Source organism: Vanellus vanellus (assembly GCF_965231255.1).
Source record: "Vanellus vanellus genome assembly, chromosome: 18".
Classification (NCBI taxonomy): domain Eukaryota; kingdom Metazoa; phylum Chordata; class Aves; order Charadriiformes; family Charadriidae; genus Vanellus; species Vanellus vanellus.
The window spans coordinates 3,043,357-3,056,538 of record NC_138923.1 but is presented as its reverse complement, the minus strand read 5'-3'; the positions used below and the strand labels follow the sequence as shown (position 1 = coordinate 3,056,538).

Here is a 13,182-nt window from a genome sequence, read left to right as displayed (position 1 = left end):
AATGGAGGACACCATGACTATGGACTCACCGGAGCTACCAGTGACCCATGGGCTGCTCCTGCCAAACCCTGGCCTGCCGGGGCCGGTGATTTTATTGTAGGTGGAGTTCAACAGCTCAAAGCCTTCATCCTCAATAGAAAGGCTGCCCTCCTCCTCCTCAGCCGATGGCATCTCTGCAGCAGAGAGTGAAGTCAGGGCGCTCCCATCAGGCTGGAGGTTGAGGGTCTCCTGGGTGTCCTCCCACGTCCAGGGCGGCCCCAGCGTCAAATCTGAATTGGTGAGTCTGGAGTCCTGAAAAAGAAGAAGGAAAAAAAATGAAATTTGAAATTTCACTTTTTTTTTTTTTCCCCTGCCTTCCCTGCTCAACACACTTGTGCTGCTTAATTTCCCACGTGCGGGAATGCTGCTGTGGGGGATGAGGCAGCTCCTGGCTTGCGAGCCGCGGGCAGGAGCCCCCGAGCTCCAGGGCAGCTCCTCAGCAACAGGCAGGTCAGTTTGGCCACATACTAAACCAAACTCACCCTCCGCAAAGGACATGAGCCAGCTGTCAGCGTGGCCCACGCTAAGACAAACCTGCTACTCACAGCCCCCCCCCAGTGATCCCCCAACACCATTTTTGATGCTGGAAGAGCATCGAGAGAAGAGCCTCAGGACAGAGCCATAACCTCACGACAGAAATCCAAGCTTGAGAGCAACTACTAAAACAATTAAAGCAAATGCACAGAGTTACACCAGGGATCGATCTGCCCCTTTGGCCTTTGATTTTGCTGCTTCAGGGCTCCTGGTGGTTGCGAGGGAACGGTACAGGAACTTGAAGCCCCCACCGCTCACCTCCTCCCCAGCCAAGGAGCTGCAAACCTGGCAAACCTCCACGGGTTGGGAAGGGAATCATAGAATGGTTTAGGTTGGAAAGGTCATTGAAGATCATCTCATTCCAACCCCCTCCGCCCTGGGCAGGGACACCTCCCCCCAGCCCAGGTTGCCCAAGGCCATGTCCAGCCTGGCCTTGAACACCTCCAGGGATGGGGCCTCAACAGCCTCTCTGGGCAACCTGTCCCAGTGCCGCACCACCCTCCCACGTGGAGCCTCCTGGATGCTTGTGGCAAATTAAATTTAAGGCAGTGGCTGGCAAGGGACTCGCTCTGTCTTCAGCAGCCACGTTAAACGGTCCCTGCAGGACACTGCAGGTTGCAATGGCTCTTTCAGCCCCACCAGTGGAGCCCAGGTACCACCCGCGGATGGAGGAACAGTGCAATGTTGATACGAATATCTACACTCAAGACAAAAGCGCCGAATGAGAAAAAGAAGTTAGACTTCCGTGAGTTACCTGCATTTAAAATGCACTTCAGTTTTACATCCAGCACCAGTGTAAGTGTCTCAGACTGGGCTCGCACACTGAGCCACACGCGCAGACCCAAGATTGGGTTGGTTGGTGGGTGTGAAGGCCCTTCGCCTCTCCTGGAACAGCCGGCAGCATTTCCATCACCCCGCATGCCCACCACCCCATGCAGAGCTTGCTCCGTGCTCCCACTGAGCTCCACGGGGCATGGACAACCCGGCGCATGGCACCAAGAAGAGCTGGTGGGACCTCAGCCCTGGCTGGTGGCTCCTTGGGGCTGGTGCCATGAAGACATAGTCTGTGAGAAGTCACTAGAGGGAGATGCAGGCCCACACTTGCCTTGCAGGGCTGCAGAAGAGGAGCAGAGAGGTAGCAGGAGATGTGGAGCATCCTTCCCATCGTCATTCCTACCCTATCTTCTGTTGATTGAACCCATTACTTGGCTCTGATTCTGCTCTGCACCACGGACCCAAGATGCATGCTTGCTTGGGAGCACCAAGGTGGATTTGCATGAACAGCAAGTAGAAAAAACAACAATTTCACTGCCAGAACTGGTGATTCTGCAGGTAAGGACCCAATGGTATTGCAACAAAGCCCCACTTCTGGAGGGCCCTGGAAGGCAGAGGACCTCCAAAGGCAGCAGGAGCTGCTGAAGCCTTTACTCTGCTGCTGGATGCCGCACCATCGGATTGGAGATTTCCAAACTCTTCCCATCCCAAATGGGGAGAAAATGTGAAAATTTTAATTTTTCAATTTTCAGATGTCAAGTTTGAAGGGTTTCTTTTAAAAACAGCTGAAATGCTTTGCTCCCAATTGTGAAAACTTCTTTTGGGGTGGGTCCTGTCTTTTTTTGTTATATATAATTCATTATCATTTACTTTGATTTTAAGCTTTTATGCACAAGCGATTTTATAAGCTAAAACCCATCTCAAATCAGAACAAAAGTGTGGTGGGCTTTTGTTAAGTATGAAAATGAAGTATTTTGACAACCTTTTCTCCCTTCTAAAATCTACCCCAAAAAGACACTTTCCCCACAAGAAGTTCTAACTAGGGCAAATCAGCGTCCTCCTAAAAAATTAGCAGTGCCAAAACCTACCGCTGTTATCAGCCATGGAACACCACCCCTGGACACCTCCGCAGAGCATCTCCACGCTCGTGCCCGCAGCAGGAGGATGGCCAGGCCCACAATGCACCCGCTTGCATTGGTCCCCCTGCTCTTGGGGTAGGTATATACACGAGGGATGTATCTAAGACCACGTGTGGGTACCAGAGGAACCCACCGTGCGTCACATCCAGGTCTCACGCCACCTGACCCCTCTAATCCCCGCAGCTGAGAGGGGCTTGTGGCCACCTACCCCCAAACCCCCTTGTCATGGTTTGGCCTCAGCCAGCAACAAAGAACCACGCAGCCGCTCGCTCGACTCCCACAGCCGTGGGAAAAATCGGCAGAAAAGGGCAAAACTCGTGGGTTGAAATATTATAACTTAACAGAACAGACAAAGGGAAGAAGAAAGAAAAACAACAACACCGGTAAAGGAATATAAGAACGCGATTACAGTACCGCCGCGAAGCGCACCGACCGGACCCGCACCGCCGCAACCCGCCCCCGAGTGGCGACTGACTGCTTCTCCCGGGCTAGCTCCTCTTATAGCCGGGCATGGGTCACGTGGTATGGAATACTTGCCTCCCCTGCCGGCTCCTTGGGGAAATTAACCCCATCCTTGCCAAAACCAGGACACCCTTGAAGCCATAATACTCACCCCCAAAAGAGACAATATTTTTCTGAGCCAAGACAAGCCTCTGTGTATAGAGGATTTTGGAAAAACGGGAATATTTCCGCTTGCTCAGCCCTTAACGCAAATTTTTCACCCCACTTGCGGACCGAGACTCGATCCCCCAAAAGGGAGAGACAATGGCAGTGTTGACGTGTCGGCGCCACTCTGCTCCTCTGGTCAGCGCTACATCCCAAGCCAAAGGGCCAGCATTCCGCTGTCACCAGGATTTTTATGCCCCAAATGGCATTGATTGCCATATTTTTAAAGAACAGTGTCTACAGTAGGTGTTAAGAAGGCAAGTGGCAACCCAGCACCAAGGAGGAAGGGTTGAGAAAGGTCAGGATGAGGCAAGACAAAGACAAAAAGCAAAGGAAGCAGCGATGGCAGGTGGGAAAGCAAAGACCAGAGGTGACCAGCCAGCCCCTCTTTCCCCAGAGACCTCCACCAAGGACCAGCGGTGCTGCCCCACAGACTGGAAAAACCACTGGATGCAACTGAAGGGTAAAAACGCGTAAAACAGGAGAGAAGGGAGAAGTGATTTAGAAAAGGAAAAGGCAACCCCAATCCACCCCCAGCCAGCTCCCTTGAGCCGGCGTTAGCAATTAGCTGCTCTCAGACCCTCCCTTGGGCACCACCAGCCCACAGCTCAGCGTCCAGGCGAGCTCGTTACCCTCGCAGCCCCGAGGAGCAAAGGGAGGTAAAGACCGCCTTTCCCAAACAGCACCCGGTGTCTGGGTAAAATTCGGGGAGACTGAGGAAAGTAAGCGGCAAAAGCTCTGCGCAAAGTCATCGGAGCAAAGCACCTGAAGGGGACAGGCTGCAACGAAGCTGTTTTCATCGAGAGAAACGCTAACGGACAAGGAAGGAGCCTGCAGAGTTTGGAACACATGAAAACGTGCTGCCAATTAAATCACAGCGGTTCCGCTGCCTTTGAGGCGGAGGGAAATCAGGCCCCAAATGGCGAGAGCAGGGAAGCAGCCAGTGCCGCTCATCCGCAGCACGGGCAGGCTGGCCCTGCAGCATCAGGGCAAGCTCTTGAGCGTGGCCAGCTGGCGTGTCCCTGCCCTCGCCCAAGTGTCCCTGGGGGCCAGCCCGAGCCCCCTCCTCAGCGACACGGAGCCTGGGAAGCTGCTGGTGGCGGTCGGTCCAAGGAAGGACTTGCAGGCTGGGCAAAGCTCGCCATGTGGAGACGCTCTGCGCTGCATTAGAATTGCACTGAACTATGGTTTTTTGGTGGCAGAGGAGGTTTCGGGCAGATCGGGAGCTGCCCTGCCCTGCCCTGAGATCCACAGAGCGCAGCGCTGAGCGGGGAACCGCCGGGAACGGGACCCGAGGGCAGGACAAATCCTTCCTCTGCCGCCGTTAGATCAGCATCAGCTAATTGGAAACTCCATCCGGAACGCAGCACCTTCCCAGCAGAAGGTCCTGTGGTTTAGCTTAAGCCGTTCACAAGCGTGAGGAAATACCCGAGGAGAAAGCACTGTTGCCCTGCGACAGCATCCCCACAGCCCCCAGAGCAAACCAGCACAGCCCTGCCAGCCACCGTCCCCTCTGACCCTACAGACTTCCTCACTCACGAAAGACCCAAATCTCCACGAAACCACAGACATCAGCTCATCAACCCTTCCTGTGTTTTTTTTTTTTTCAACCCCAAAGTTGCTGGAACAGGGGCTGAAGCCGTGTAGCACGTGGGGAGGGTGAGGACAGAGCCGGCAGGCACCAGCTGTCACAGAACCACAGCATCCCAGACTGGTGGGGGCTGGAAGGGCCCTCTGGAGCTCCCCCAGTCCCACCCCCCGCCAGAGCAGGGGCACCTCCAGCAGTGGCACAGGACACCTCCAGGCGGGTTTGGAATGGCTCCAGAGGGGGAGACTCCCCCCCTCTCTGGGCAGCTGTGCCAGTGCTCTGCCGCCCCCACAGGAGAGAAGTCCCTCCTCAGGTTGAGATGGAACTGCCCATGGTCACGTTTGTGCCCGTTCCCTCCTGTCCTGTCACTGGGCACCACTGAACAAAGCCTGTTCCCATCCCCCCGGCACCCTCCCTTGAAGGATTGATAAGCATTGATAAGATCCCCCCTCAGTATTCTCTTCTCCAGACTGAAAAGCCCCAACTCCCTCAGCCTTTGCTCATCAGAGAGATGCTCCAGTGCCCTCATCATCTTTGTAGCCCTTTGCTGGACCCTCTCCAGCAGTTCCCTGTCCTTCTCGACCCGGGGAGCCCCGAACTGGACACAGTGCTCCAGATGTGGCCTCCCCAGGGCAGAGCAGAGGGGGAGGATGACCTCCCTCCACCTGCTGGCCACGCTCTGCTCGATGCCCCCCAGGATGCCCCACTTTACCCACTGCAAGGTCAAATTAGCAGTCCCCTATGGCAGCAGAGGCTCTCAGGAGGACACGGAGGATCCTCTGGTGCTTTCCCATCACGCACGTTACCAGGGATACGCTTTCCCTCTCCCCACACTTGGGTCCGAGGCAAACCCGGGCTGTGAAACTCGAGCTGAGGAAAGGCAGAAACCTGCCCTCGCTACAGCGGGCTTTCTCCCTCTGTCTCCATTTTGTAGCCCCTTTGCACACAGCGTAGTCATTTCTTCCCTTTTTCCATGTCACACAGCACTACCGACTGTCGGGGGGGGGGGGGGGGCGGGGGGGAGCCCCAAGGGAATAATAGCGGTTTGTATTAAAAGCAGACACCGTTCCTCCAGGCGAGCCCCTACACAGCCCCCACGTCTCCCGGCTGATGCAGAGACCATCAGCGCCCTGAGTTAAATTAGTCTTCCCAAATATATCCGAACCAATGGATTCAATTACACGAGGGCAAAACCCTTCAGAGGGTCCTTCCATGTAACACATAAGCCAGATTTCATACCCAGTTAAGAGCCCCCCTGTCATGAGCTTTAACTAACTTGGTTTGCGGTCCTGTTTCTGGTTAAGCAGGACGACCACGAGCTGGCAGTGGGCAGTAAAGAGTTGTAATGCACAGACTCCAGAATACCACTTTCTTTAAAAAAAAACCAAAAAAACAAACCACCTAATACCATTAAAAAAAAAAAACCTAGTTTATTTTACAAAGTCCTTTTGGGCAAGAAATCAAATAGAGAGCTGCAGAAAAAGCGTTCTGGCTAAAACTCAAATCCATCATTTGTACATCTTAAAAAACAGTTCAGCTGCTAATTATGAGCAACCGCATTCCCTGCAAGGTCACCTTCCCACAGAGGATGCGAGAGGAGCCGAAGGGGAACCAAAGGGACCTGCGGGCAGCTGGTTCACCCTCCTCAGCCCAGCCCAGCCCCACGGGGCCGATTCCTCAATTCCTTGCCCACCCCCAGCAAGGAGACCCACCTCTGCCTCGGGAAGGGACCGGCAGAGCACGGGGCAGACCCGGAGACTCTGCAGACCCGCGGTTGAGGTGCCCTCAGGTCTACCAACAAACCCCTCAACAGACCCATGAAGCTCACATGAAGCCAGAGATACCGCTGCTGTCCACCTTCCCAGCTCCCGGCTCCTGTGGCTCGTCCAGGAGGAGTTTCAGGGTAGTCTGAGCCACTAATCCAGACGCTACACCCCAGAGGGCTGCGCTGCCATCCAGCGTGCCCTGGACAGGCTGGAGAGCTGGGCAGAGAAGAACCTAATGAGGTTCAACAAAACCAAGTGCAAGGTCCTGCACCTGGGGAGGAAGAATGCTAGGCACCAGTACAGGTTAGGGGCGGACCTGCTGGGAAGTAGCTTTGAGAAGAAGGATCTGGGGATCCTGGCAGACAGTAAATTATCCCTGAGCCAGCAATGTGCCCTTGTCACCAAAAAGGCCAATGGAATCCTGGGCTGCATAGGGAAGAGTGTGGCCAGTAGGTCGAGGGAGGTCATTCTCCCCCTCTACTCAGCACTGATGAGGCCACAACTGGAATACTGTGTCCAGTTTTGGGCTCCCCAGTTCAAGAGGGACAGGGAACTGCTGGAGAGAGTCCAGCGAAGGGCGACTAAGATGATGAAGGGCTTGGAGCATCTCCCTTATGAGGAAAGGCTGAGAGCGCTGGGACTCTTTAGCCTGGAGAAGAGAAGGCTGAGGGGAGACCTTATTATGGCGTACAAGTACCTAAAGGGTGGGCTGAAGGAGGATGGAGCCAGGCTCTTTCCAGTGGTTCCCAGTGACAGCACGAGGGGCAACGGGCACAAGTTGGAACATAGGAAGTTCCGTTCAAATACACGGAAGCACTTCTTTGCGGTTCGGGTGCCAGAGCACCGGCACAGGCTGCCCAGGGAGGGGGGGAGTCCCCTTCCCTGGAGGTTTTCAAGACCCGCCTGGATGCAGTCCTGAGTGATGTGCTCCGGGCAATCCTGCTTCGGCAGGGGAGTGGGACTAGATGATCTCTAGAGGTCCCTTCCAACTCTGAAACTCCATGATTCCGTAATCACTCCTATGTTAACACATAATATAATTATAATAATATAATTAGCAGCCACTTGCTCGTTTTCCTCCCTGAACAATGCAGTCTCCGTAATTTGTTAGCGAACCCCAGCAAAAATGATGGCAGGTCCATACCCCACACTCCAACATCTGCCCAGCAAATAGATTTAGCAAACATATTTTGTAAACCTCCAACTCCAACAGCCGGGAACGAGGAGGAGAGCACCTGAAATACGAAAGGGGCTGAAAACTCATCTCGGGAGAAGGCAGAGGGAGTTCCTTTACCTCCCCATCCTCCTCCTGGCACAAAGGAGGTGAGGACCAGGCGTCAGATGCTCCTCCACCAGCCTCTTCTTGCAGCCACGCGCGGTAATTAAACCCTCTGCAATCCCGGCTGCATGGTTCAGTTTTGGGTTTGGCACATAGTAAAGCCAACAAAAAACAAGAGCCGGAGGGGACGGGGGACTTGGCCTATGTGTAAGTTCCAATTAAAATAGTTTTAAAAATCACCTCGTTCCTGGTTAGCTCTGGGTTTTGCTATTTCTAGTCGGATTTGGTAGCGGGGGCGCGGAGGACCTCTTCAGCCTCCCCCTAAGAAGACTTCTTGGCTTTTTATTTTGTAACCAAACTTTTCGTTCATGAACAGACCTGCAGCAATGCAGCACATTAAGAAAGGGCTTTTTCCATCTGAAAGTGAAAATATTTCATATTTGGAACAAAAAGCAGTGCTGAGCCCTGCCTCAGGCTGCTGTGACCCCGGTACCGGGATGTGCTGCAGGTTAGGGTGGTGCGGCACCGGCACAGTTTGCCCAGAGAGGTTGTTGAGGCCCCATCCCTGGAGGTGTTCAAGGCCAGGCTGAACATGGTTTTGGGCAACCTGGGATGGTGGGAGGTGTCCCTGCCTATGGCAGGGGGGTTAGAACTTGATCTTCTTTCCAACTTAAACCATTCTATAATTCCTGTCTCCCGCCATACCTGAGCCACCCAAAGATGCAGGAAACTCCACAACAGGCAGTTTTGCCTTTCATTTAATTAGGCACTGACAACTTTTTGTGGAAAATAGGGGCCTTTCACTTCCAAGCTCCATCTTGGAGACCACAGACATCATCCGCGTGCCCCCCACGCCTGGCACGCAGCTCCAGCTGAGCCAACTGGGCGCCCACCAAGAGCTGGGGTTGCAGAAGACCCATCGGCTTCACGCCAGCCCCGCTCTCACTTGGAGCTTCCTTCTAGCCAAGGCCTTTGCTAATAATTAACAGTAAGTCAAGGGCATAAGAGCGCCCAACAGAGCCATAAAAGGCAGGATGTGGGCACGAGATCAAAAGCGTGCACTGGCCCCAGGAGCTGGGGGAAGGGGCGGAGGGCAGGAGCAGCTCAAGGCTTTCCCACTGCAGGGATTCACCAGTTGCACAAAGGACAAGGACGGACAAGTTCAAGGGCTGCTACAAGCACGAGAAAAACCTTGCTGGATGATTTCCCATTCCCTGCTCGCGGGCACAAGTCACACGCAGAGCCAGCCGCACACCTCCATCTCTAAGAGGAGCCCCGAGGGGCAATATCCAGGCGTTTACTGCCCGCGGAGCATCGCCGGGGTGAGCAGTGGCCTGCCCTGGTCCCCAGGGCCCACCGCCCGCGAGGTGCCGGCAGGTTTTTCAGGACATTTTCTCCTCTGCAGCACTGGCTGCTGCCATGGAGACTGGGCTCAGGTTTCCAGGGGCTGCCGTGTGAATGCCCGGAGCGAGAAAGCTCTTAAAAATCAATGGGCTGTTACATAGGAGTCCTTTTTTTTTTTTTTTAATTTTGCTGTTAAACCACTAAAAAAAAAAAAAAAAAAAAAAGGGAAGCCACCTGATGCCTAGATGTCCCTTGAAGTTCCAGGCAAAGAGGCTGCAAGGGTCCCATCAAATCCATTAAAATAAGTCAGCAGAGGTATCGCTCCACTCAGGAGGTTTCTGAATGCCTTCCCTTCACCCCAGCAGTAGACATCGTCATGCTGTCCCCCCAGCGATGCTGGCATGTGCTGAAGACACGATAAAATTAGGTCCCTGATGCAACCAAGCCTGCCCTGACATGCCAGACCTCCCCCCTCCCCTGGCCTCACTTCAGCTGGCAGGAGGTTCTGCTCAAGGTTTGGAGCCTGCATCCACACAGGTGCTCAGGAGCATCACCGTGGTCCTCCCTGCTCAGCTGCTGCCAAGGTCTCCTGCAAAGTCTGAGGAGCCCCTGTGGAGAGAGCCTCAACAGCTCTGTTCCTCATTTGTACGCCCCAGACAAGCTCCTAGGAAGGGGACAAATGTCAGCAGAGGTACATAATCACCTGGGTGACCATCACCGCAGGAGAGCAGCTCCTTCAACGGGAGAAAGGCGAATATTTGTTCTCTGTGCAGCACTCCCAAAAGGGGATAGAAACAACTGCAGTGGTTTCTGTAACCAAAACCAAATAAAGAATCTGGGTTTCTTTCTTCCAAAAATGAAATCACAAAGTAGTGTGGGTTTGATGTTACATTTTGGTTGCTTTTGGGGGTTTTCTGATTAAAAATGCAGTCTTGAAATATAGCTCTAATGGTGAGGAAAAAAAATAAAATCAAAGTACTTCAGCTTTCCAACATGACCTGTATGTTTTCCTCCAACCAATTTTGCCAGTTTTGATCCAAAGTACTAATTTCCCTAAAACATTTTGCAACAAATAAAACCATGGTATTTTGCCAGCAATGTGCCCTGGTGGCCAAGAAGACCTTGGTGCAAGAGACCTTGCAGGAGGTCCTTGCAAGAGACCTTGGTGCCTCATTCTGTACATCTTGAAGAGGAAAATTATTGAAAAGTATCAACACCACTCTGCTCCACGGGGCATCGCGGGGGCTGGACGGTTCAGCCCATGAAGCCCGTGGGCATCAATAGCCAGAAATCATTCGAGAGACACGGGACAAAGGAAAGCCCGGCTTGAAAATCTGCTGGAGACCCTGTCTCATGGAAGTAACTCCACAAAGCCAAAGACTTAAAAGCCAGTTCTTCAAAGAAGAGTCACCTGTGGATAAGACATCCCAGCACAGCCGGCAGACGGCATCAGGTGAGGAAGAGGACCATGGGAACCCAGAGCTTACAGCCCGAGCTCAGTCCCCGCTTTCCTAAAGCACCGGGTTTTAGTGTTATTTTTACCAGATCCCACATCTTATTAACGAGAAGCCGCGAGGCACTGCAGGGGCAGGAGCTGAAGCATTCAGGTAATTCAATAGGTGAAGCCAGCGCAGAACAAATCCATAGGACACGTGCCGGGCAGGGGATGCCGAGTCCCAGTGGGAAGCTGGGGAGCAGCCCTGGCAGCCTGCACTACACTAACGCGGTGGGGAATTCCTACACATGGCAGTGGAGCAATTTTATTTTTTTTTTTTTTTAAATTTCAACTTCGACGTCTGGCATGGGAAAGGTCTACACTGGAAACTCTCATCTGGTGAGCTTGGGGGAAACGGGTCTCTCAGCTAAAAGTTACTGGTCTCTTGGCACAAGTAATCACGACTGAATTATATTGGTTCTGTGTAAACAGGACAAAAAGCCAAAATCAATAGCGCACATGCTCGCGCCTTTAAACAGGCCAAATTTAGAGAAGAACCAGCTGAGAAAGACAAATTGGGAACTGCTTTAAACAGCTCAGGAGTTGTCCAAAAGCACCAGGGTTGAGGCAGACAGCACATGGGTTTAAAACCCCCAGAAATTAGATATGGGAAGTGGGGAACGAGCACAAATTGAAAGCAGCCATTAAGGGCGATAAAACAGAAGGAAAATTAAAAAAAAAGGAATCAGCATGTGCTAAGCAATGCAGAGTCTCTGATTTGTAGAAAATCAACTTGGACACGGAAAATTAAGACAGGAGAAGTCTCTGCCCCGACCACCCCTGGTTGCAGCGCGGGGTCCCCATCGTGGCCCCCCGCCACGTGGAAACGGCCGAACCCCCGGCAGCGGCGTGGGAAGACAGAGCCGGAGAAGCCGCATTTCTGCCGACGTTTGGGAAAAGCCAGATGACATAACCAGATGACAACGAAGTACTTTCCATTCCAGAAGTGATGAGGAGGAGGGGTTTCTCAATCCCGTCCCGATAATTCCAACTGAAGAGCGTTAAAATAGCAGGCTCTCCTGACCACGAGCGCTGATCTTTCAGTTTGGCTCAGAAAGCTGGGGAAGCTCCAGGGACCGGGAAAAGGCTTTATGTTGTGCCAATATGCAAAAAAAAAAAAAAAAAAAATTAAAAAAAAACCCAAACAAAAACAAAGCCAGGCAAACAGGAGGCCTTGAGTAATTACAGACCTCTTCCCTCAAGCTGAGCCCAAGCAAAATAACAGAGCAACTGATACGGGGCTCATTAATAAAGAAACCACAGATAATGTAATTAATGCCATGGTTTTGAAAAGAGTTGCCGTGTAACCAACTTGGTATCTTGCCTGAGGAGATTAAGAGTGTTTTGTTGACAGAGATAACGGTGTTGATGTAATGTTCCTAGACTTCTGTGGGGCTTTTCAGTTCGTACGGCTCAATAACATCATCCAAAAACTCAACTGACTTCCTAAATGGAAACCAGGTTAAAACCCAGCTCGGAACATAACTGTCTACAGGAGCCCAGACAACCAACGTGCTGCCCCAGTTTTCAGCTAGGTCAGGCTAGGGAAAATGTAAGCTTCAAAGCTTAGTGCCTTCTCTCGGGAAACACGTTTTTGTTAATAGAAGCTTCTTCTATCCAACAGGCAAAAGTACAACGTGATTTACAAGCTCAAGATCAGAGAAAGACAATTTTAAACTATTTTTTTTTTTTTTTCCAGCACATTCTATCATCAAGCCCCTGGAATAAGCTTGGTCATGGGGAAGTTGAAAAATCAAGGCTGGACGCCTCGCTAAGCAAGCTGCACTGATTTAAAGCAGAGAGAATTGCCAGGAAATCCTATGGGCTGTGGTCAGCAGCAGATCAGGTCAGGCATAATTATACCTTTGGATCTGCAGCATCCACAGCCGCAGCGTGGGGAAGAGAAACCCCGTCTGGTGCTCAGCACGGCCTCCTTCCCCTCCTCGGAGAGGGGCGCAGGGCTGCAGCCCTCGGCTGAGGCATCACCCTGTCCTTCTCCAGGTGCTTCGGGCCAGAAGTGCAAGACCTGGCGTGCAGGAGATGTTTCCTCCGCCAAAACTGGAAGAGCTCAGCCCAGCGATCCCCCGCATCACTGCTTTGTGTAACCCAAGGCAGCACTGTTTGCTCACAGGTTTCATACATGGCACGCGGGTGCTGGATTTGGGAAGCGAATATGTTGTGTGCCTAAATAACAAACAAGAAAGTATTTACTTTTGGAGTTCCACACGAGAGGCCTCACAAATGCCCTTTTTTTCCACAGAGGGATGCTCAGGGCTCCTTGGTATCCTTCCCAGGCAATGGGCAACTGGAAGCAACCCAAAAGCCTGATCACCCCTGTAGGCTCAACACCCAGGGGCCAAATTCAGGCTGGAAAGACTCGGAGGGACTCCCCGTGCTCCCTGCCGCGCTCTCAAAGAGCGCAAGCGCCTCTCCTCCAACAGCCCCGTCCAAAGCAAAGGCAAACCCCATTTCTGAGCGACCCTCCAGCAGAGAGCAGCCTTGCTGGGGGTTGCACGGAGAAGTGGCTGCCCCAATCGCAGCGCCGTGAACCTGCCGCA

At 52.7% G+C, this 13,182-nt stretch overlaps 1 protein-coding gene across 1 annotated transcript in view; it reads right to left on the bottom strand.

The window, feature by feature from the left end:
• Positions 1 to 13,182, bottom strand: part of LOC309679271 (uncharacterized protein) — a gene marked incomplete at both ends in the record, with an annotated part of 69,082 nt that overhangs the window by 44,503 nt on the left and 11,397 nt on the right. Inside the window, one exon of the mRNA XM_082492550.1 lies at positions 30 to 291. Within this exon, the coding sequence (XP_082348676.1) occupies positions 30 to 291 (262 nt within the window). The remainder of the gene's footprint in view (positions 1 to 29; positions 292 to 13,182) is intronic.